The 25,661-nt window shown below is 41.7% G+C and overlaps 1 protein-coding gene across 1 annotated transcript in view; it reads left to right on the top strand.

Moving 5' to 3' along the window:
• The window catches only part of ADAM22 (ADAM metallopeptidase domain 22), a 166,158-nt gene that overhangs the window by 55,766 nt on the left and 84,731 nt on the right, over positions 1 to 25,661 (top strand). Inside the window, exon 3 of the mRNA XM_029283186.1 lies at positions 19,403 to 19,469. Coding sequence (XP_029139019.1) covers positions 19,403 to 19,469 — 67 coding nt within the window. The remainder of the gene's footprint in view (positions 1 to 19,402; positions 19,470 to 25,661) is intronic.

The following is a 25,661-nucleotide window of genomic DNA, read 5'->3' as shown; positions in this document are numbered from 1 at the left end:
CTCGTATGCTGCGTTGGTCCATCTTCCTGTCAGCTTATGACTATTCACTGGTCCACAAGCCTGGCAAGGAAATGGGTCATGCAGATGCATTGAGTAGGCTGCCATTGCCTACTGTGGAGCCTGATCCCGCTCCTGCTGTACACATATTGTCCATTCAGGAGTTGCCTGAGTGTCCCCTCAATGCTAGGGATGTGGCTGCGGAAACTGCCACTGACCACACGCTCAAATGCATGCTGTCATGGGTCCTGTCAGGTTGGCCTGACAGGTGCCCTGCGGAGGATTTTCAACGTTTTTGGGTCAAGAGGCACGAGTTGTCCACTTTCAATGGCTGCCTCCTGTGGGGATCGAGAGTTGTGATCCCGGCCTCCTTGAGGGCTAGAATCTTGATTTCATTACATGAGGGCCACCCTGGAATCGTCAGGATGAAGGCGCTTGTGCGCAGCCACCTGTGGTGGCCTGGCATTGATCGGGCCATCGAGGCCCAGGTACATGGGTGTCATGCATGCCAGCAGTCCAGGCCTGAAATTCCCCAGGCCCCTGTGCACAGGTGGGAGGAAACACACACCCCATGGTCTAGAATACATATAGATTACGCTGGGCCCTTTCAGGGACAATTCTTCCTGGTTGTTGTTGATAGCCATTCCAAGTGGCTGGAGGTCATGCCTGTGTCTTCTACCACAGCTGCCAAGACTATTCAAGTGTTGAGAAACATTTTTGCTGCACACGGGCTGCCAGATGTTCTGGTGTCAGATAACGGTCCTGAATTTACTTCTACTGAGTTTCAGGGATTTCTACAGGCCAACATGATCCGCCACGCTGCTTCGGCTCCTTTCCATCCTTCCACCAACGGTCTGGCTGAACGGATGGTCCGCGTCGCCAAGGACACCCTCAAGAAGCTGACTTACGGCAATTGGCATCACAGGTTGGCTGACTGCCACGGGTAAGTGCCCGGCTGAACTCCGTTGGGGTCGTCGGCTCGTGACTAAATTGGACAGGCTGCATCCGGAGCATGTAGCTTCACAGGTGTCTCAGCCCCACCCACCACGGGTCCTGTGTGAAGGCGATCTTGTCTGGGCCAGGAACTACGGGCCTGGACACCTCTGGGTCCCGGCTGTGGTCTGCAAGGTCTCGGGGCCTCTGTCCTACGAGGTGTCCCTGGAAGACGGCCGCGTTCTTCGCCGCCACATTGATCAACTACGTGTGAGGCGGGACTCGCCTGGGGTTCCTCCTCAGTCTCCTCTAGGGGGGGGAGGAGGAATGGGGAATGCATTCTGGGAATCAGAATCTGCTGCCAACAATGGTTGTGGGGAACGACACGGGCACTCAACACCCAAGTTCCACAGGAGATTCTGGTAGCAATTCATGGGGACGGGGGCACACAGACACCCCCACACACACTCCAGCCTGGGAGTCCCACCGGAGGTATACTAACTATCCACACCTCACAAACAATACTCCAGACACGGAGAATAACTGGGAGCATACTCACAACTCACAACATGCAAGAGAGCAGGCAAAACAGAGGGGGAACACGTCCTTTGCTGAAATGGCTCATAGAAGGATGTCCCCACGCATAAGGGCTAACAGGGAGGCATCCCTAAACCCTCACACTACAGGAAGGAGCCAGGAAAACCACACTCCGTCAGGAAACACGGAGATGAGTTCAGAGGGGTTGGAAAACTCCATAGGTGGTAGGTCAACCAGGTATAGCGATCAACAGAGTTCTGACTTCTCAAGCCTAGGAGACGGGCAGGAAAGTCAAACAGAAGTCACAAGACAACCACAGGGAAATTCACCTAGTGTGGGAAGCAACGGGGAAAACACTACAAGTTCCCCAGGTCCGAGAAGGTCGCTCAGGGTCAAAGGCCCTCCCAAATACCTTGCAGATTACGTAAGGTGAGCATGTTAATTGCAATAACTAAACTAGAGGTCCTGGCTGGTTGACTCTACGTAAACGATGTTGGGGCTATTGGGTCTCTGTACGACGGAACAGTCCCAAATCTTACACACACTGTGTGACTTTAACTCAACAGTTAATTATATAACCATCACTATGATGGCGTCCATGTGGGCGCAGTATTATTTCATCTAGAGGGGAGGGGTGTTGTGTCCTGAGCCTGCAAAAGCAGGCTCGGGACGTTGCAAGAGTCCTGGGCATTTGCAAATGCTGCCCGGGACCAGACTGAGTGGCGCCGGCCTTGCGCGCATGCGCAAGGCGGGAAAAGACCGCCTTGTGATTGGTTGGATTTGCCCGGGGATCAGAAGGTATAAATAGAGGCCTGCGTGCCTCTGCTCGGGTTGTTCGTAGATTGGAAGCAGAGAATAAAGACTTGTTAGAAATGCTTCGTCTCAAGCGCCATTATTCTTCGGACTTAACAGATATAATTTAATTTGAAGTTATATAGATGCTATCTTTGGAAAGCCATTTGGCACCATTCATTGTCAGCAGCTTCTGATATATGCTGATCCCAAGCTTTATCCTGTCATATGCAAGGACCCTTAAGCTCTGAAACATCCAGAAAAAACACACACCCCCAAACAAAGAAAAACCTGAAGTGGCCAAATTCAAAAGATATAACCTAGTCCAGTGATCAAAATTTCCTTTACAATATAGTAGGTAGTTCATTCCCACCTTGATGGAGAAAAAATTCTCCACGGAAGTAAGCTGTTTCATGCCCAAAGCCCATTTGAAAGATTGGAAGGTTTTACAGGCCTGAATAGAGACATTGAGTAGCAGAGTATCTTTCCCCTCATGTGCCATAGATTTCAGTTCACTGTGGCCCTCATCATCCTTTCTGTTCTTCACCAAACCTTCTCCTCACCATTGCTGACACTGAAAATGTCACTTCCTGATGATGAGGCTTAGTTTTCTTAGAGGTTTGGCCTATTTATTGTATAAATCCAGCCTCCAGTATCAGTCTGTTTTGGAAGCAAAGCTCCTTGACAATGTTGGCATGGCTCTGAAATTCTGCTTGTGCAAAAGTTGAATTTCTCATTCCTGACTAGTATAAAAATTATGCCACTTGTTATTTGGGGAAACGGTTCCTTCTTTTTAAAATACAATTGAAATGATTCTCACTAGCCCAAAAATTGACTTTCTTGGAAGAACATTCAGAATTTTTCTGAACTGCTTTGTTGCCATCTGTGGGAGAAATACCAGATGAAAATAATAGGGAGCGAAGAGTACATCTCTTAGCAGAGGGAAACCAAATCACAAACGCTGCTTATGAGCACTGGCAAATCATCCGGATAATACACTTTTATGTAGATTCATTTAGAGGTTCATTTTTGAACCAAGGTACGTCAAACTTACAGAATGTGTCCAAAATCTGGGACCCATAATTCCTGTTTTCTTCTTGTTCCATATCTGTTATCGGACGTTGGCGATCATGTTGGCGATCCTGTTTTTATCAGCAGCCACACAAAAAAGTGCTGCTGAGTTTTGTCCAAACCAGTCCCTTAGATTTTGAAGCCATGATGTTCTTCTGCCTGGACCTTGTTTGCCTTCAATCTTTCCCTGGAGGATTAAATGGAATATGCCGTATTTTTCTGGGTGTCACATCACATGTCTGAAATATTCTAATTTTCGTTTTTTAATTGTTTTGATAATTTCCCTTGGCTTTCCCAGGCGGCTTATCACTTCCTCATTTCTGATCTTGTCAACCCAGCTTATATGTACCAGCCGCCTGTAAATCCACATTTCAAAAGTTTCTAGTTTCTTCAGGTGGCCTTCTTTCAGAGACCAACTCTCTACTCCATAGAGCAGGATAGAAAAAAATATAGCATCTGACAAGCCTGATTTTCAGTCTTAGGCTTATGTCGTGACTGCAGAAGACCTTTTTTGATTTTGAAGAATGCTGTTCGAGATTTCTCTATCCTTGTCTTTACTTCAGTGGTCATGTCCCAATAATTCCTGTAGAATAGAAATTTGGTAAATTTTAGGGGGGAAAATGTGACATAAAAGTTATTATAAAACAAATTATGACATAATACAAAATGTGGTAAAACATTTCCTGCACTGAAGTTTGTGCTATACAATTCGACATGGGCTATTTTAAAGGCAGATATATCTCTGAATGTATCTCAGCTTTTCCAGTGAAGGCTGCATATTACAGATAATCCTCAGCTCGTGACCAGTCATTTAATGATCATTTGAAGGTATGATGGCCTCAGAAAGGGACTTTACAGTCCATAAAGCACTTGCAACTATCGTAAAATGTTGTAAATCTCCCCTCCCTGTCACGTAACTTTTTTGGGGCACTTAGCAAATGACTCGCATTTACAATATTTGCAGTATCCTGACCACAATTTGTAACATTTTCTCCCATTTTCCAGCAAAAAAACGCCCATTGGAATAGATTTAACAACTGTGTGATTCGCTTAATGACTACTATAAAATCATTGAAAAATTGGGCTTAATCATATTTGGTGCCTCGATTTACAACACAAATTCCAATGTTATTTGTGATTGTAATTTGAAGACTACCTGTAGAAACTGTGTCATGGTTAAAAATATTGAAGAATCTGGTAAAAAAATGTCTCTGAAAAGATGAAGCAAGGGTTTATGGGTTGTCTAATAAACTCCAAACTTGGTCTGAACAGATTGCAGGAACAAATTGCAACTGATTTCATTTTCCTACAGAATTTAAAACTGATTATTTCCATTGCCAATGTGGTTCTCTCTATATACTTGCCCTCAAACTAAAAAAAGAACACTTTATTGTTGTTTGTCTGAAATACTAACCATAATCTCTTCATCTTGATAAACCTGATTTTTACTTTAAAACAATTATTTAAAGTTATGTATTGTTTAACTCTATATTTTAAAATTTAAATCCATAATTTAAATTATATGAGGCACCATATGACAGAAAGGCATTTGGAGATCATTTCAAGATTGTACACTTAAATTCTACTTTAATGGAAATATGTAATATCATGACAAAAATACAGTAATAGATTTTCTCTTTCTTGGGATTACTGAACATCTCTCCTCTCCCTCTCCTCCGTGGCCTCCATATGATCCAACCGACCTACGGGCTGGCAATTTGACACCCCTGCTCTAGGGGATCACTTTTAGCAAACTCATTTGATTCTCATTTTGTCACTTTATCTTTTTTTTTTCTTGGTGGAATGATTTTGTAGCCAGTAAATCAATAATAGTAACCAACTATTTTCCATCTTCAGCTTGTGAGTGGCTTACTAAGCAATTGGCAGTACTGCCTGGATTTGTTTGGGCTCAAGGTGAAGCTGTTTGGAACTTTGAATTTGAAAACAGTCCTTGGCTCTTAAATGCCTCAGAGGTCTTCCCAGGATTGACCACCCCTTTTTTACTTGTGTCTGATATAACAGACAAAAAATGGGCACAGTGTGTTGCACCCATATTTTGTCATTTAGTTATTTTGATTCAGCTATAATGCCTTTGGGCCACACAGTAAGATGTGTTTAGGCATTTTGACAACTGTTTCTTCCTTTGGGATTTTTTTTAGTCGAACTGCTTGCTTTTGGTTCTTCCTAATTAAATGTGTGCCTATAAAGGTGATTGATGGGCAGGAACTTAAGGTCTTATGGTCTTGTTCTGGGGTTTGTGGTTATATAATTAAGATCAGCTCAATTCTCCTCTCCATGTTGTATTTTAGCAGAATAGAATAGAATAGAATAGAATAGAATAGAATAGAATAGAATTCTTTATTGACCAAGTGTGATGGGACACACAAGAAATTTGTCTCCAATGTATAAGCTCAGTGTACATATAAACAGCAAGTATTAATAGTAATAGATCATAAATCATAGTTACAATCATTAATCATAATTTACAAATAACAATTGATAAATCATAAGAAACCAATAGGAGAAGATAGTGGGAGAGATGAAAAGATGAGAAATATGGGAATTAATTGTTCAGCGTAGCATGGGAGAAAAATATCTTTGTGTCTAGTTGCTTTGGCATGCAATGCTCTATAGAGACATCCTGAAGGGAGAAGTTGAAATAGATTATGTCCAGGATGTGAGGGGTCTGTAGATATTTTCTCTGCCCTCTTTCTGGTTCATACAGACCCTCAATGGAAGGCAGGCTGGTTGCGATTTTTTTTTTCTGCAGTCCTAACTATCTGTTGAAGTCTGTGCCTGTCTTGTTTGGTTGCTGTGCTATATCAGACAGTTACTGAGGAACAAATAACAGACTCAGTAATTCTTCTGTGGAACTGTATTAGCAGATCCTTGGGCAGTCTGAGCTTTCTGAGTTGGCGCAGGAAGAACATTCTATTTTGGCTTGTTGAATTAGCTGAAAAGTGGATTTTGTTTTGGCAAAAAAAATTGGTGCCACTCCAAAGAGTGTTCTGGAGGCATTTTTGATGTCACAATATTGTCAATCTCTGTATTTATGCTCTAAAAATTAAACCATTGATAAAAACCAAAAATGATTGAAAGAAGAAAAAGTTTTGTTAATAGCAATTTTAAACATTCATAATATGAATAATAACATATGTATTGGCAAAGATAACATATAAGAAATGACTTACATTGCTTCAGTTCAGTTGAGAACTTAGAATACAAAGGCTGACTGATGAAGCTTCAAAATAAAATTATAAATAATATAGTTATACATTAAACTCTATGGGTTTAAGCAAGAACTCAGATATAATAGTGCTCTGGATTTTATTAACATTTATGACTTCCCTTGTAAAAATTCAAGTGCACATGTGTTTGCTATAAAATACTTTTTGGAACCTAATTGTATATTGTTTTGTATGCCATCATTTTTATCCAGAGAATGGGTTTATGTTTCAAAGAACTAAGCCACAGGTGTGTTTCATTCTTAAACATGTTTTCTGCCTAGTACCTCATCTCCATAGCAGCTGTGCTTTAGGATTTTCTCATCCTCTGACTTTCAGTTGTGGAAACCACAAAGAAAGCTTTGCTCCTGGAGGACTACTCTACTGAAAATTATTCCTGTACTTCAGCTTTTTTTAAAAAAAAATCTTCTCTGGTTCTTCTTAAGAAGAAACAAACATGTCCTTTCTTCTTTCTTGACAAGAGTGCTGATGACGTATCAAGAATTTATTTTTAAATATTGTAGTCCAGCAACCGATGAATATTTAATATAATTCAGCAACTACAAAGAAATTTAGGTACCTATGATTAGTCTCTGACTGTGTTGTATTGATTCTATCTACCCAGTCAGCTCTTGAATTGAGTTAGATAGCTTCTCTCTCCCCCCATCTTTCTCCCCTCCCTCCCTCTCCTCTCTCTCTTTCCCTCTATGTGTCTATGTACTAAGGGACTGGTTTGGACAAAACTCAGCAGCACTTTTTCGTGCGGCTGCTGATAAAAACAGGATCGCCAACATGATCGCCAACGTCCGATAACGGATATGGCACAAGAAGAAGTCTGTGTACTTTCAAGTCATTGCTGACTCCTGATGATTCCTTAGACAAGTCCCAGCAGTTTTCTTGGCAAGATTTCAGAAGTGGTTTGCCATTGTCTCCTTCTTAGGATTAAGAGAGCTTAAGTCACTCAAAGTCACCTAGTCAGCTTTGGGCCCAAGTCTCCTGGTTTCTAGCTCAAAGGCTTAATCTCTAGACCTAATTAGATAACTTAAATTAAGTAGATCATTAATATGATATAGTGATTGGAGCAAGTTAAGCCACCAATTTCTTGATAAAATAGAATGGATAACAGTTTCCAGAAAGCAGTTGTAACAAAAATTAGAAAGAACAGGTAATTCTCACTTAATATCAATTTGTTCAGCAACCATTTGAAGTTACAGGGGGGCTGAACAAAGAGACTTAGGGCCATTTTGAAGCTCTGACTATTCCCTGTTCTCATGTGAGCAAACCCTAGCCCACTTAAACTCACCTGCACTTACAACCGCCTTTTCTTCTCAATGTTGCCAACTGACCTGCCCATTGCCACAGTGCCCATGACACTGCGTCGCACTGCTGTGCTGACTATATCCCTCTTTGATGCTGCCTCCTTTTGAGCCATTGCAACCGGAGCTTCTCTCATGCCCTGCCCAAAGCCTCCATTTGCAGGGGAAATCCTGGCTATACTAGTATGAAGGAAGATGCCACAGAGAAAGAACTTTTCCAGTACAGTATTGCTGCATGGTATGGTGGACAGCTTGAGCAGCAGGGGCAGCTTGTGGCAGGAGTAGGCTGGCAACCAAAGGCACAGAGATGGGAGATGGGTTGGTAGGACAAATTGAAGAAAGGCAGATCCTTATCTTACCAAGCCTTGTGGATGGAAAGGACCAAGCTAAGAATAGCTTGGGTCCTCGTCTAAGAAATGGTGGTAAGGTGGAATAATGAACAATCACCAGAAAAATGATGTGTCAGTAGTATGTGACTAACCTAATGTGCATTGCACATGGATACAATGTATGTATCAAACCACCCATTGTATACCCATGAGAACTGAACATAATGTATTACAATGTATATTACCATGTGTACAGTATTTCTTTGTTCCTGAAAAAGGGATAGTATAAAACTAGATTCTGAACCCACCCTCAGGGTTCAGAATTGCTTGGTTGCTATTGCTTCTAAACCTGTGCAATAAACCTCTCTACTAAGACCCTCTGGAATTTGTAAGAGTCCTTTCATTTTCCACAAGAAATCTGGCGACTCCACCGGGACTCTTAGGAAAAGGCCATTGACCTTCCAGACGGACTGCCCTGGTGAGAAGCCCCTCTCCTAATGACGACTCCTCCAAGCTGGCTCCGCGGCCCTTGTCTATGGGGAGACCACAGTGGGATGAGAGGGGAACACACCCGCCAGCGAAGCACTCCAGTCAAGGATCCACAGAGGGTAGTGGACGGGTCTTGAATCCACGGAAGGGTCCGGAACGCCTGCAGGCAAGTATTATAAAAGGGGATACCTGATCCCGTTTGGATCGGAAGAGGGGATTGATCACCCCCTAGAAGACAAGGCAGCGTCCTTAAGTCTTCAACAGGTAGGATTGTGTGGGTGGTTAAACCATCGCATTTCCCGAAGAGTGACCGTTGGAATGTCCGGTACTCCGGGTCAGTGGTAGTGTGTTAGAAAGAAATGGGAGGAAGCCAGACTAAGAAGGGCGTTGGTCAGACGCCGCTTCAGTGTATGTTGGGAAATTTCAAAAAGGGGTTTTCTAGGGATTATGGGGACCCACGACCAAATCCAGCCATATTAAAAAGGTTCTGTGAATCTGAATGGACCACCTTCGGCATAGGGTGGCCCAAAGAGGGATCGGCGAATTCCGAACTCGTGGCACGGGTTCATCAAATTGTGACTGGAAGTGGTCATTGGGACCAATATCCCTATATAGACCAATGGCAGATCAATATTGAAGAAAAGCCTCGATGGTTAGCAAAGTGTCAGATAGAATGTGCTAAAATATATTTGGCAAACCAAAAAGCCAAACCTCAGACGAAAGCTAAGATTTTGAGCCAGGAAGAAAGGGAGGAAGTTGCCAGGCCCCCGCCCTATGTTCCTAGAAGAGAAGAAGAAGGGGGGATATATCCGCAAATTCTACCCCCTCCGGTTGAAATAAATGAAGTCCACCTTCAACCAGAAGCCGGTGTGAAAAGGAAGATAAAGAAAGAGAAAATTATTAAAAAGAAAGACCAGGACTTGGATAGTGATGACAGCAAAACATCAGTTTCTAGTCGAACTAGAAGTAATACAAGGGTAAAAATAGAAGAAATGATAGCCCCTCTAAGAGAAGTTTTGGTCCCTGGACCAAACAACACCAATGTTCCAATGCTCCAGTATGTTCCCTTTACAACCACTGATCTACTCAATTGGTGTCGGCAATATGGACCATTTTCAGAAAAATCTCAAGAAGTAATAGACCTATTCTCCACCATTATCCAGACACATAACCCCACGTGGGATGATATGCAACAACTTATTTCTACTTTACTGGATATGGAGGGGAGAGAGAAATATAGGTTAGGTAAATTAAAGGTACTTGCCCGCCGACATCCTGATGGGGGAGCGAATTATCAAGCAGACAGGGATACTGAAGCAGTAGAAGAAAGATCAGACTGGAATGCTAACGATGTACAACACCAAACTTTGTTGCGGAATTATCGACTTTTATGTTTAGAAGCTCTGAGGGAAGCCGCAGTTCGTCCAGTTAATTATGCTGCAGTAACTAATATTTGGCAAGATAAAAATGAGTCACCAACCGCTTTTCTCAGCCGACTGATAGAAGCCTATAAAGTAAACACAGGTCTTGATATGGAGGTGGCACAAAATCGCCCACTCCTAATTGAAAGATTTATCACCCAAAGTGCCCCAGACATAAAGAAAAAGTTACAACGCACAGAAGGGGCATTAGGGAAGAATATAGCAGAGATCATGGAAATACCTCAGAAAGTGTTCCGTAACCGTAAAAAGGAAGAAGAGCGTAAGTCATATCAGAAAGAGAAGAAGAAGGTTGAAATGTTAGCAGTGGCCTTGGGGGGGATGCGTATTGGACCCAACCAATGTGCCATCTGTAGACAGGAAGGACACTGGCAAAGGGAGTGCCCCAAGAGGAATGGCCAATCTAAGGGACAATTTCGCCAGTATGGAAGAGGACGAGGAAGAGGATTTAGAGGGACTTTCCGAGGAAGTTGTAGGGGAACCTTCAGGGGAAGAGGGCATCCAGTCTATTCCAGTCAGACGGAAGAAAGAGAAGAAAACATGATCGGCTTAGCCGACATGGAATGGGGAGACTGAAGAGGACCGGGTTCTATGGTCCCACCCCTGGAGCCCATTGTTAAAATACGGGTGGGAGGACAGACTGTCCCAATGTTAGTTGACACGGGAGCTACCAGATCTAAATAAATCTATTGGCAAGCCATCAAACCAGACCATCCAAATTCAGGGAGTATCTGGAGAAACTCAATCTCGACCACTCCTGGAACCCCTGTATGCCAAGTGGGACAAGGAATCATTGAACATCAATTTTTATATGTCCCAGACTGTCCAGTCCCATTATTGGGAAGAGATTTGATAAATAAGTTAAAGGCAACTATTTCCTTTGACAATGGGAAGCAATTAATTTAAGTGCGCCACCCAGTAGAAGAAATATAGCGCCTAATGGTGATGACTGAAGAACCAGATAGCACCAAGTGGCAACAATTTAATGTCCCACTCCTGTGGGCAGAGGATAACCCCCCTGGATTTGCGAAATATGCCACGCCCGTTATAGTGGAACTAAAACCGCAAGCATATCCTGTTAGAGTGCCTCAACGATATTGTACTTCAGAGGCTGCTATTGCCATTCAAGAATTAATCCAAAAATATTTGATAGTAAAAATCATTAGAAAAATTCAGTCACCCTGGAATACTGCAATTCTACCTGTTTGTAAGCCCGACGGACAGTGGAGACCAGTGCAGGATCTCTGCCCTGTTAATAAATTGACCTTAACCCTACACGCGACTGTTCCTAATCCATATATTCTTTTGAATACAATACCCGCATCCGCTAAATGGTTTTCAGTTGTGGACTTAAAAGATGCGTTTTCACCATACCTTTAGCTGAGAATTGTCAGCCGATCTTTGCATTTGAATGGGCTAATCCAAAAACACAAGTTAAGACTCAATATACCTGGACTAGACTACCACAAGGCTTTAAGAATTCACCTATGTGTTTTGGCCAAGCTTTAGCCCTAGATCTTGCATATTTGAAGTTAGTCAGACAAGAGGACTGTTGCTTTCAATATGTGGATGATGTTCTGATAACTGGACAAAACAGGGAGGATTGCTTTGAAAACACATCCAGACTGCTTCGGATGTTACAAGACTGTGGCTACAGAGTGTCCAAAAGGAAAGCACAATTAGTTCAAAGGACTGTAATGTATTTAGGCTATGAACTATCACAAGGACAAAGAACTCTGGGCCCCCAGAGAAAGCAAGCTGTGTTACAGATTCCCATCCCCCAAACAAAACAGGAAGTTAGAGCCTTCTTGGGGATTACGGGCTTCTGTAGGATTTAGATTCCTAATTTCATTCTCACAGCTAAACCATTGTACCAAGTTTTAAGAGGACCAGAAAAGGAACCTCTTTTGTGACAACAGGAGCAAACGCAAGCAATGAAACGCCTTCAACAAGCTCTGACTACAGTGCCGGCTCTAGGACTATCTGATATATCTAGGTCATTTTCACTTTATGTCGATGTGAGGCAGAATGTGGCTTTAGGAGTCCTTTCCCAAAAGCAGGGAAAGTGGAATCGCCCAGTTGCTTATCTGTCAAAGCAATTAGATATGGCAGCACAAGGAGGGCCACAATGTTTAAAAATTTTAGCAGCAGTTATGCTGCTATTACAGGAGGCAAATAAGTTAACCTTTTCTGCTCCAGTGGCTGTTTGTACTAGTCATGCCCTGCAGACGATTATTGACAATAAGGGACATTTGTGGATTAGCAATCAAAGAATGCATAAAATACAGGCTCTTTTATTAGAAAATCCACAAGTTACACTGCAACAGTGCTCTACTCTCAATCCGGCCACTCTTATGCCAATACCAGATTAAACTATGCCCGTGCATAACTGCATGCAAACAATAGAACTACAATATTCTTGCAGACCTGACCTTACGGACCAACCATTGCATAATCCAGACTTTCAGTGGTTTACCGATGGATCCAGCTTTATGGATCAAGGAATTAGATGCTCTGGATACGCAATTGTTTCCCAAACTGCAACTGTAGAATCAGCACAATTACCTAGCCAAGCAAGTGCACAATTTGCGGAATTATATGCCGTAACCTGAGCATTGGAAATAGCTGCAGGAATAATTTTAAATGTGTATACAGACAGTAAGTATGCATTTTTGACAATTCATGCACATGCCGCCATCTACAAAGAAAGAGGATATTTGGAGTCCACAGGCAAGATCATCCAATATGCAACTTTGATTAAAAGACTTATTAAGGCGACTCAGTTACCGTCTAAAGTTGCGATCATCCTTTGTCCTCAACATCAAAAAGACTCAAGCCTTATTACCCAGGGCAATAGGAAGGCAGACAAAGAAGCCAAAAGAGCTGCGTTAGAAGCCCCCCCTCCAGTCAGATGTCACCAGGTTCATGTATTTAGACACTTACTTGGAAAAACTTGACCCAACATATACGAAAGAGGAAAGCCAAAAATTGAAGCAGGATGTACAAGCCGAACTGGTTAAAGGCTGGTACACCCTTCCCGATGGACGCATTGCTGTTCCTCTCGCGCTTGCCCGCCCCCTTATTTTTCAGGCCCATCAGCAACATCATTTGGGAAAAACTGCATTATTACAGCAGCTTGAACGATTGTTCTATCTTCACTTTGCTTCTTCACTAACGGCCCAAATGTTCTCAATGTTCCATTTGTGCCCAAACAAATGCTCGCCAAGGACTGATAGTACCACCTGGTCAACAACCAATCGCTTATTTTCCAATGGACTATGTCATTGTTGATTTTACTGATATGCCTAAGAGTAAGAAATTTGTAGCCCTGCTAGTTATAATTGATACCTATTCAGGGTGGATTGAGGCCTTTCCGACTGTAAATAAGAAAACTATACAGGTTGCCAGAATCTTTCTTAAAGAAATTATTCCTAGATTTGGTTGCCCTTCTAAGATTTCATCAGATAATGGCCCTGAGTTCGTACACCAAATTAATAAGGCTTTAGCCCAGGATTAGGTATTAAATGGAGATTTCATTGTGCTTTTCACCCCCAATCAGCTGGTAAGGTGGAACGTGCTAACCACACAATTAAAACCCTTATTACCAAATTTTGTTTGGAAACTCATTTCCATTGGCCAGACATTTTGCCTATGGTTTTTTATGCACTCAGACTGGCCCCCCGCACTAAATTGCAACTTAGCCCTTAAGAGCTCATGTTTGGCCGTCCCCCTTGTCTATTTAAACCTGACAGTCAGGGCTGGCTGGACTTGGCTCATAAGGGGGGAATAGACCAACAGAAATTGTTATACCAGTTACAGCTTCATAATTTAGCTGTTTCAAACTTGCACCATTATATGATGGAACAACAGCCCCTCCAGTGGTCATGGCGACACATGGGTTCAAACCAGGAGATAGAGTATGGGTAAAACACTGGAAATCAGATCCCTTGAGCCCAAGATGGAAAGGACCATATACTGTTGTCATGTGTTCTCCATTGGCAGTAAAAACCTTGGAGGGAAAGTCATGGGTCCACTGGAGTAGACTGAAAGCAACTGCACCTGCCGATCCAGTAACTTACAAGGTGGATAAAACTGACAAAACCTTTAGTGTTAAAATTTACAAGAAATACACCCTGTCGAACCCTACTGGCAACGGGTTCTCAACACACGGTGTGAACATCAGACCTTGCTGAGACACTCCGGAAGCTGTCTCTCTACGCATGGTGGAAGACATGAGGATTCTACAGATCATAATACCTGTTGGTTATTTAATATGAGGAATATATGGGGGAATCTGTGATGAGTGTAGAAGGGAAGGAACCCTTATATATGTAACAGGGCGACCTAAATCTTGTGCCATTGATTTAGACCCTTGTAAATATAGTGAGGATGTCACCCTGAATAAGTGTAGCGGGTCAAAAGGAGTACAATGCTACTTGCACAATGTACCTGTTACCACTTCACACAAGCTGTTGACAGCTCTTGCTCGAAACACTGAGATTGTTAAAAGCACACACATTCCTATACAAATCAGTGCAATGGCTACACGAGAGGTCATACTGCAGAAACCCTCTAATAGAAAACTATTGAGTAGTACACACAAAGAAAGAACAAAAACACAGGGAAACAAGGATTGTCAAAATTGCATCAAGATGCAAGAAGCCAGATAACTAAGACTTTGATTTATTATACAATGAAACCAGAAAGGTGCCAAGATAGCTCCCCTAGCTCCTGTACATACAATAAAACTACATATAAAGTTTGTAGAAAAGGGGTCCAAGATCAGTGTTATAACCCGAAGTCTAATCCTGATAGTTGGGCCTTACAAATCCGAACACATAAATCAGATGGGAGCTCTAGGGACCAGGCACTACTAGGGATTTCTCAATGGAAATCCAATCCACACTCCAGTTTTAGCGTAACCTTTGATGTTTGTAAGGCAGCTAATTATTGGGCCGCAATAGATGGTTGCGGAGAGATCAGTCGAATCCACAGCTATATTCCAAACCATAAGTATTTGTGCCCACCGGATGAGTGTGCAGTTTCCATGGTCAGATGTAAGTGGTGGTCATGTGTCAAGTGGTATACCCAAGACCCGAAGGAGATGGAGCACATCTTGTTTGAAAAGAATAATACACAAGCAGACTCTTGTGGAAGGGATAACTGTAATTTGGTGACTCTCACAGTCAAGAATGGCAGTTGGTTCCTGGAACAAAATAAATGGGAAAGACTAAATTGGATGTTTGGGATAGGAATAGATGCCAACGGCTACGACCCAATATCAGAGGTGGAAATCAAAATCATAGCTGCAACCGAAAGATCAGAACAAAAATTATTATTTTGGTCATATTATGAGGAGATGGAGAAACTAAATATTCCTGAAATACCTAGACATGTAACCAATACCTTTGTTAAGTTAGCTGAAGATATTGCCCATACTTTAAACGTGTCCAACTGTTTTGTGTGTGGTGGAACAAATATGGGAGAAAAATGGCCATGGGAGGCACAAGAGTTAAATTATACCAAGGTACTAGAAATGTCTGAGAATAATAGTTTAACCTATACGAGCAGGAAAGATGGCAATTGGACTCTCACTTCCAACGTGATAGGACATGTATGCTACTTAAGGAACAAAACAGAATCTTGCGTAGCAGTAGGTAACCTCCTATGCACAGGGACTTGGGAAAACAGTAAATGGTGGTCTGGAACCAACGAAACTACTACTATGGATCATTATGCCTTTACTAATGTATCTGGGATGCCATATCTAAAAGACCCCACAAATACCAGTCTCCCTTGGCTAGCCCCAGATGGAATGTATTGGATTTGCGGAAAAATGGCATACGGACAATTACCTAAGAACTGGTGTGGATCTTGTGTATTGAGAATAATTTGACCAGGATTTTTCCTGTTACCATTAAAAACTAAGCAAATTCTTGGTGTTCCCATCTATGATGAAGTTGGCAATATAAGACAAAGAAGGGAACTGAAAGCATACACCCAATGCACAGGAGTCACTTGGCGAGAATATGAATGGCCATCTTGCCGCATTATCCAAGCTTATGGCCCGGCTACTTGGGCTGAGGATAAAATGTATGGATACCGTACCCCTATTTATATGCTTAACAGACTCATTAGGTTACAAGCGTTGGTAGAGTTAATTACCAATGAGACTGTGAAGGGATTAACTGAATTGGCCAAAGAAAATGTGAAATCCAGGACATTTATTATGCAAAATAGGTTAGCCTTGGATTATCTGTTGGCCAAAGAAGGAGGGGTATGTGGAAAATTCAACCTAACAAACTGTTGCATCGAAATAGATGAAAGTAGAAAAGTGTTGAAGGACATAACAGATAAAATGGTCAAACTAGCTCATGTTCCAGTGCAAACCTGGAAAGGATTTAATTTGGAAGACATATTTTCAGGATGGTGGCCAAAGTTACCAGGCCTACAAACCATCATAGTTATAGCAGTCTTGTTAATCCTAGGATGTATTTTGATTCCCTGTTTACTCCCCTGTGTTGTGGCAATGATTCGAAGGATCTCAGAAAGTACAGCCCAATTAACTGCAAAACATGAAACAATGTTAGCTTTATGGGAATATAAAATGTTGCCCTCTAAAGATCCTGAATTGGAGGACGAATGATGGAAGTTTAAGTAAGAAAACTTCCAAAGGGGGGAATAAGGTGGAATAATGAACAATCACCAGAAAAATGATGTGTCAGTAGTATGTGACTAACCTAATGTGCATTGCGCATGGATACAATGTATGTATCAAACCACCCATTGTATACCCATGAGAAGTGAACATAATAATTACAATGTATATTACCATGTGTATTTTTTTGTTCCTTAAAAAAGGATAGTATAAAACTAGATTCTGAACCCGCCCTCGGGGTTCAGAATTGCTTGGTTGCTATTGCTTCTGAACCTGCGCAATAAACCTCTCTACTAAGACCCTCTGGAATTCGTAAGAGTCCTTTCATTTTCCACAAGAGTGGGATTCACCTAGCCACAGTAATGCAGATTGTTGGGATTTCCATTATTAAGTAATGTGGTCACATGACTTGCACTTTATGATCATATTGCTTAGCAACGGAAATTCTGGTCCCAAGTACTGTCGTAACTCAAGGACTACCTATATGCTGTTAATCCTTAAAGGTTTATCCATACTAACAATGGTAGAAGTCACAATGGGGAAAAAATCGACCCAAGGGCATTAATATTTAAAATACAGTGAGATATAGAGAGGGATGACAGGTATAAAGATGGTCAGGATAGAATTATGGACATAGTAGAGCCAAGATTTTCTAGTTCCTCCCCCATGCATTTTGTAAATTCTATATAAAAATAGGAAATACAGTGTAAGAAAATCTGCCAGCTATTTCCTTTATTCCCCAAAGACAGGAAAGGCAGAGAGAGTATAGTTGATGTTTTTCCATTAGCAGTCACATAAAGCAGAGTTTAAACCATGACTTAATTGCTTGTGATTGCCTGAAGAAATCCAGGCAGTTTCTTGTCAACATTTTCCAAAGTGGTTTTTCATTGCTTCCTTCATTAGGGGTGAGAGAGAGTGATTGGCTCAAGTCTTCCACATGCTTTTGTGCCTACGGTCTTCCGGTTCCTACCCTGGTGTCTTGCATTTTTCAACTCAGTCAGGATGATTTTATGTTTGTACTTTGCTATCAGATAAAAAGGACTTTGTTACATATAATATTGCAAAACATTATGTGATAGTAAGGAACCATTAGACTGTTAGCTGCTCACAATTTAATGTATATTTTGGATGTCTTGAGTGGTTTAAACTGTTTTTGTGTACTTCTGTGTATGTACCCAGCTTCATCATGCTATTTAATAGGTGAGTTACTATTTATATATTATTTGCTTAAAAATTTATCAAACTGGCCATTGGGTTTAATGAATTATGTGTACATTTAGGTTCAGAGTTCATCAAAACAAATATTGTGCTGTTGTTTGTCCAGCCACTTATAAAAATGAATGAAATATTATGCATTGCATTAAAAGGTTCTAGAAATCTGATTTGTTACATACTTTTACCTTAAGTGATATTAGATAAAATGTCAGGATGATTCTTACCTGTGTGAGGTGAGCTTTACATTCTGTGCTTTGTATTCACAAACTAATTGTTGATTGCATTAATCATGGCTTTGAAAAGCATTTCCTTGTAATTTTCTCTCTGTGGAACCTAGAGATATTTTTTAAAAATAAAGAAAGTATGTGGGTGAGTATTTTCCTTTGCAAAATACCCTCTATCTTGTGCACTTAGATATTGTATGAATTTGCTTATAGGCACATGTTATAGACACATGTCACAGTCAGAAAATAGGATTCCCTGCAAACTCGCTAATATTTAGAAGATGCAAAAAGTTTCAAATTAAGACATTTCTGCTCAAAAGACTCCATTTTGAATTTGAAGCACTGTTTCAACCTCACAATAGATAGTTTGAGTTTCAAAAGGGTTGAAAAGTCTATTTCTAAATAGCTGCTTTAAGCTCAAAAAGTTTTGCCCATGCCTCCTAATGTCCATGGGCATTATACTAGACATTTTGAGAAACCCTTTATGCCTGTGGCCTGAACTCCTATCCCCTTTTAAAGTTGTTTGAAGGTTTATAACAAGGGTCTTCAAACTCGGCCCTTTTATGACTTATGGACTTCAACTCCCAGAATTCCTCAGCCAGGCACACTGCTAATCACCTTAATAACAATGAGAGAATATTTGAAATAAAGATGATGTTGCGCAGGTATGTTTCATAATGTATTAATATATACAAGAGGATTAAAATGCCAAAGGCAAAAAGAAATGAGTTCTGCCACATATTGTTTGCTTTGCCATATTTAGAAAAAAGTAATGCATTTTATTGGCAAACTGATTTCTAGATAATAGAGTTTGTGAGAGTGATAGCAGTCATGGAATCTATGTTGTATAATAGAGGGCTTGGTTTCATTGTTGCCTTTAAATATAGGTGTTGTATTCATTGCGATGAAAAAAACATTGCATTTGAAACAGAAGCTTAGTGGAGTTACCTGTCAAGTGTTTTTAGCACATATATGAACACACATAAACAATAGTTTCTATCAGGTTTGTACTCCACAAATGGTACTTTTAACTAGGTGGTTAGCACAGAGATATAGTGGAAAATAATGTGTGTGTGTTTGTGTGTGTGTGTTTGTGTGTGTGTTTGTGTGTAATTTTTCTGAGGAGTTGAGAAGCATATACTGTAGATTTGATAAATAATTTTTTCCTATTGTTTCAGTGATCTACTGTCTTCAGATTATCTTGAAAGGCATACTGACCACAATGGGAAGACGGTGGAAGTTAAAGTAAGATGCTGACACTTATTTTTGCTATATTATGTTGATGCATGCGATTCAATTGTCAAGATGTACTGCAAGTGCTGTTGTTAGACTCTGATTCTAGGCAACTGAAGTTGCTTTTAAGTGTGTGCAAACCTTGTAATATTCCAGAGAGGTACAATATGTGTCTGTGTTTTGTAATTCTGTTGAAGAATTACCTCTCTTAATAAAACTTGATATCTGGATGTTGCTGATTACAATTCCACCATGAATGAACTTTTGATAATAGTTGTAATATAAACTAGCTCATGTTAATGCTTTCAGTACATGCTTACTTCACAGCATTGGCATGGAGAAATCTGAATGGAATGGGGAATTCTGAGTGCAGCTGGCTGCACATAATTATTTATATTAAGAACATAAATAGTTAGGGTATAGAATCTTGCTGTAATTTATCACAGAGAAATAAAAATATTTAAACATATTTATTCAGTATTTGCAGAATTGCATTTGTATAGACAATCTATCTGGAAATTTGAATAATTATATATATTGAATAAATGTAGAATTTTCAGTTCTTGGTTTTGTTAATTTTTATGGCAAAGCAATTTTCCATACCTTTACACTCAACTGATCCAAGAAAAAGGTACATTTCTGATGTTCCCCATCAGTTTATTTGCCTTAATGTATAATAAACAAACAGTTCAATTTGTTGTAAAACATTATTAGGTGACATTTCCAGTTATTTAAACAGAAGGATTAAATGTAGATTGCAATCAAAGAGGATGAGATGTGTTTCTTTCCTGCCAACATAATTTAAACAAGTTATAATAGATATATATGAATTATTTTCATGGTCAATTTTTTAAATTGCTATGATAAATTTAAAAGGAGTTCTATGCTACATCGAAGATCACCATGTTCAAATCCAAAATCTTTTTCTTATAAAAAAAACTGTAATAGTACTCATTAAAATAAATATAGGTTAAAGAACCTGTTCATTCCAAAGTGTAAACACTAAAGATGTTGGTATTAAAGAAGAATGGGGATTTAAATTTCTATTTATTGGATATCTAGCATCTAATATCTAGAATCCAATCCAGTTAGATTCTCATTTTATTCTAATAAGAATAGTGTTTTCCTATAAAGTAAAGCCACTGAAACTATTTTTGACAAGCTGAAAGATAGGTATGGAATGTGAATACTTAGTCCAAAAATTTTCTTCCTGTGATCTGGGAAACGCTAAAATGTTTTGTTATTATTGAAGCAAATCTTGAGAGACTTCAAAATAATTGACCTTTTAAATGTAAATGTCAAAAAAACCACAATATTAATGTTTGAACAGGGAAAACATGCGAATGTTACTGGCACAGCATATATACCATGGTGTCTATAGACCAGTGATGGCGAGCCTTTTAGACACCCAGTGCCCCAAAACCGCCCCCCACCTGCTCCACCCACCCACAGGGCCACCTACCGCCTCCATGGCCCACTGCAGATCACCCAGGTGGCCCTGCAGTGCCATTGCGGCCACACCCTCTGCCAGCATTCCCGCAGCATCATCTGTGCATGACAGGGCGCAAGGGCGGAGTCTTGTCCCTGCTGCACGGCTGCCATGTCCTTGGCTGTGCTGCTCTGCACGGGCCACACCTGGAGGCGACTCTCCTCTGGGGGGGCTGCTGGTGAGGGGGCCGCAGGGGGAGGCGGGGCTGGGGCAATGGCGTGCGTGCCCACAGAGAGGTCTCTGAGTGCTGCCTCTGGCATGCGTGCCATAGGTTCGCCACCACTGCTATAGACTGTACGTTACAATTCCTTGATTATGTGGCTTCCTTCAAAAACTTTTGCTAGAATGTAGTATTCTGTGTCTTGACTTTGATTTATTTAATACCTTTGTGTGCATTTTGAGATATAGCTTAGTCAAAACCAGACCACTTTATTTAATGTTCATTACCTGCAGATTATCTCCATTTTCCCAGTGTGATTTTAAGTATTCCTGAAAAATTAATTCAGATTTGATGACAGAAAGGGCAAATGCATGTAAAATGCTTCCTAAAGAGGAATGCATGTTAAAATCATACCTTTACTTTTAATAAGCATACTAGCAGTTCAACAGATGTAATAGCATTTGTTCTAAATCCCCCACTGAGATTCGTTCAGTTTCTAGTGAACTCTTATATCACTGGTTTCTTACTAAAAAGTCCCAGCAGGATAAACTTTAAGAAAGAGAAAGTTTAGATCTATCTACAGCTTATGCAAGAATAGCAGGACAACTATTTTGTGTCTGTTATCTCCCCCTTATAATGTAAATAGTTTCTACACACTTAATTCCAAAACCATATCACTAGCTTGCATATTTGTTTTTTATTATTTCTGTCAAGGCTTGATATTCATGTAGGAAGTTAGGTAGGTAGGTAGATAAGTAAGAAGGAAGGAAGATACTATAAAATATCATTGAAAATTAAAAATCATGTTTAATCTAGCTCACTGAATGCATAGCTGAAGAAAAAGAACTTGATTACATTTTGAAAGTGCTGAGAGCAGATCCTGAGGGAATTCATTCCATAGCTTAGAATCAGCATATTTTTATTTCTAATTTTCCAAATATGCCACAATTTTACTCGGTGTATTATCTGTGGTAAGCCTAATGTTTCATGGCTGGTATTGTTACTGGAAACAACATGACATCTCTTTCACTGTTTGTTGTAGAGAAATCTTATTCTCTGGCTCTCATCTCAGTTTTGGCTGATGTGCCATGATTTTTTTCCCATCTAGAAACTTTAGGGACAGGTGGTAGTGACCTGAAGACAAGCTTTGCCAGTAGGGACAAGAAGCGTATTTTTAAAATAGTCAAGAATGCCAGCAAGGACTGTGATGTGGATGTTATTGTACATCTTGGCACTAATGATCTTTCCCCAAAAAAAATATTCTCTGTGCAGAATGATTTCCAGAGCTTGGGCCAGGAACTTAGCAGGATAGGCTGTAGGCTTACTTTTTCAGAGGTTTCAGTGTATAAGGAGCAAAATGGAAAAGGCCAGTGTATAGCAGAATTCAGTATGTGGCTAAAGGAGTGGTATAAAGGGGAAGGCTTTGGTTATATTAGTCACAATGTCTGCAGCTGGTCCAATGAACAAGTGTACAAAAGAGATGGTTTGTGATAAAAACTAATAAAATCTGTACCAAAAAAAAAGAGATGGTTTGCATCCATCAAAGAAAGGGACTGAGTTTCTTGGCAATAAACTCACAGATTTTCTGGAGGAATATTTAAACTAAACACCAGGGACAGTGAGTTAATTAATACAGAACATCCCTGTCACCGGCAATAAAAAAATTATAGGGTTAGCAGTGCATGTAACATAGATGTGTGTCTGGACAAGAATATCAACCTTGCTGTCAGGCAAAATCAAGATTTTAATAGCGAGTGCCACACAAAGTGCACTAACCAAACAGATGGTAAGAAAATAGGGAACTCAGGCACCACACAGATTATGTAGAAAGTAAACATAGGGTCCATCATAAAGGACTCAAATGTCTATATACCAATGCACAGAGTATGAACAGTAAACAGGGTGAACCAAACATTCAGGTAAATGAGGGCAGATATGACATTGTTGCTGTTAAATTTGCGGGTTAAAGGTATTGCAAGGAAACAAGTAGTGTGAACAGCAAGTCTTCTTTATTCATTCACCAACAAACAGCAACAGAAAAAATGGCGCACAGGCCTTTTATAGTGTCCTTGCAAAGGCCAGCGTCAGCCAATGAATGCAAGGCTGTTTTCGCGCCTTGCACATGCACGCAAGGCTGTAGACAGTCAGTCTGGTCCCGGGCAGCCTTGTGGTTTGCCCGGGACCCTTTGCAACATTTCTGAGCCTGCTGAATGATTCAGCAGGCCCAGGACATAACACCCCTCCCCCTAGATAAAACAATAAGTACCCTTGTTGTTATAGCAGCACACATACATGTGTTCAATTGGCAGGTTGTTGTTGTTATGCATCATGCCTGCACACAGGCAGACCACTCATCCATTGTTTAATATGTATAAGAATACAATCACAATGTTTAATACCTTGAGGTGTAGCACCCCTTTGTTTGAGTGTTTGCTCTGCAATTTGAAGAACTAGTAAGATTCCCTTGTGCTAGACAGAAACCTCACATAGTCTTTAAGATGTTTAGGTGGACCCTTGGCCCGCTGTGACTTTCTTATGGCCGGTGTGTGCCTGGCCTGCCAGCTCGCCTGCCAGGCTAGGCAGACCAGGACTTTGATGCCCCAAAGACCCAGGTGACCCATCCAGCTTCTGACTGGCTGGATCCTCTAAATCCAAGCCAGGGTTCCTTGGTGGGGTGGAATTCCCCAAGTCCACACTGGATCCTCTTGGGAGCACTGTCCCTCGAGCCCAAGACCAGCAGCTGGAGTGGCCTGAGTGGCTGCTATGCCCCAATAACCCACGGCCCCCGTGTATGTGCCGGAGATGCCAGAGTCAGGAGCTGCCTCCATGGCAAACCCCCTTTCTGGAGACTCCCTGTCTGGAGCAATAGCTGAAGTGTGCGAATGCCCCCTTTCTGCCACTGGAACATGTGCGGCAGTGTGTGAAGAACCGCTAGAGTGGGGAGACTGTGGTCCAGAATTGTGATTATGGTCCTCCTCCCCCCCGAGAGCAGAGCCAGGAGCGGAAATGTTGCTGGAAAGCCTCCAGCGCAGTTGGTCTATGTGATGTCGGATGATGTGCCCATCGTCCAAGGCCACTTCATATGACAGCGGCCCAGAGACCTTGCATACCACTGCTGTGACCCAGAGATGTCCAGGTCCATAGTTCCTTCCCCAAACCGGATCGCCCACCTGTCGTCTCCTAGGTGCCCACGGTTGTGACACCTGTGAAGCCACCTGGTCTGGGTGCAACTTGTCCAGTTTCATGATGAGGTGGCGACCCTAGCGAAGTTCTGCTGGGCTCTTTCCTATGGCTGTGCAAGGTGTGGTGTGTTGTGAAAGAAGGAAATCAGCTAACCTGTGATGCCAGCTGCCATAAGTGATTCTCTTGAGAGCATCTTTGGTAGTGCGCACCATCCTCTCTGCTTGGCCATTGGAAGATGGATGAAACGGTGCTGAAGTTGCATGCCGGATCAAGTTGGCCTGTAGAAAAGCCTGAAACTCAGAAGAAGTGAATTGGGGGCCATTGTCTGAGACCAGGATGTCTGGAAGTCCATGGGAGGCGAAGATTCCTCTCAACACCTGGGTGGTCCTAGCAGTAGTAGTAGAGGAAACAGACACAACCTCTAGCCACTTGGAATGGCTGTCAACGAGGAGAAGGAAGAATTGCCCCTGAAAGGACCCAGCGTAATCTATATATACCCTTGACCAAGGGGCTTGTGTTTCCTCCCACCTGTGTACAGGGGCCTGAGGCTTTATCGATGGCTTTATCGAGCCCAGGCCACCAGAGATGGCTGCGTGCAAGCGCTTTCATCCAGACTATACCTGGATGTCCCTCATGCAGAGAGATCAAGACTCTAGTCCTCAATGAGGCTGGGATGACTACCCTGATACCCCATAAAAGGCACCCTTTGAAAGTGGAAAGCTCGTGCTTCCTTTGCCAGAAGCTTTGAAACTCAGTACCTGGACACGTGTCAGGCCATCCAGACAACACCCATGTCAGCACGCGTGTAAGCGTGTGATCAGTGGCAGTTTCTGCAGCCACGTCCCTAGCATTGAGGGGAGATTCAGGCAACTCTGAATGGAGAGGATGTGAATAGCAGGGGCAGGATCCACCTCTATCTTTTGTAGAGGTAATCTGCTGAGGGCATCTGCATGGCCCATTTCTTTCCCAGGTTTGTGAATCAGTGTGTAATCATATGCTGACAGGAAAATTGACCATCTCAGCATTCTAGGAGATATTATGTGAGGGGTTTGCTTGTTTGTGGTAAACAAACCCAGCAGAGGCTTATGGTCTGTATAGACCGTGAAGTGGCGGCCATATAAGAAATCATGAAATTTCTTTATGCTAGCCACTATAACCAAGGCTTTTCTGTCAATCTCCACCCCAGGTCACCCCAACGATGCCCTTGACGTGATGACCCGTTGCCTGGAGGCCGTACGGGTCTGGATGGGGAGGAACAGACTCAGACTCAACCCTTCCAAGACCGAGTGGCTGTGGTTGCCGGCGCCCCGGCATAGTCAGCTGGTTCCATCGCTGTCTATAGGGGGCGAAACTTTGGCCCCCTCAGAGAGGG

The sequence above is a fragment of the Protobothrops mucrosquamatus genome, unplaced genomic scaffold (genome assembly GCF_001527695.2).
Source record: "Protobothrops mucrosquamatus isolate PMUCROS unplaced genomic scaffold, P.Mucros_1.0 scaffold33, whole genome shotgun sequence".
Lineage (NCBI taxonomy): Eukaryota > Metazoa > Chordata > Lepidosauria > Squamata > Viperidae > Protobothrops > Protobothrops mucrosquamatus.
Note: the sequence above shows the minus strand (reverse complement) of the source record. Positions and strands in the feature narration are given on the sequence as shown.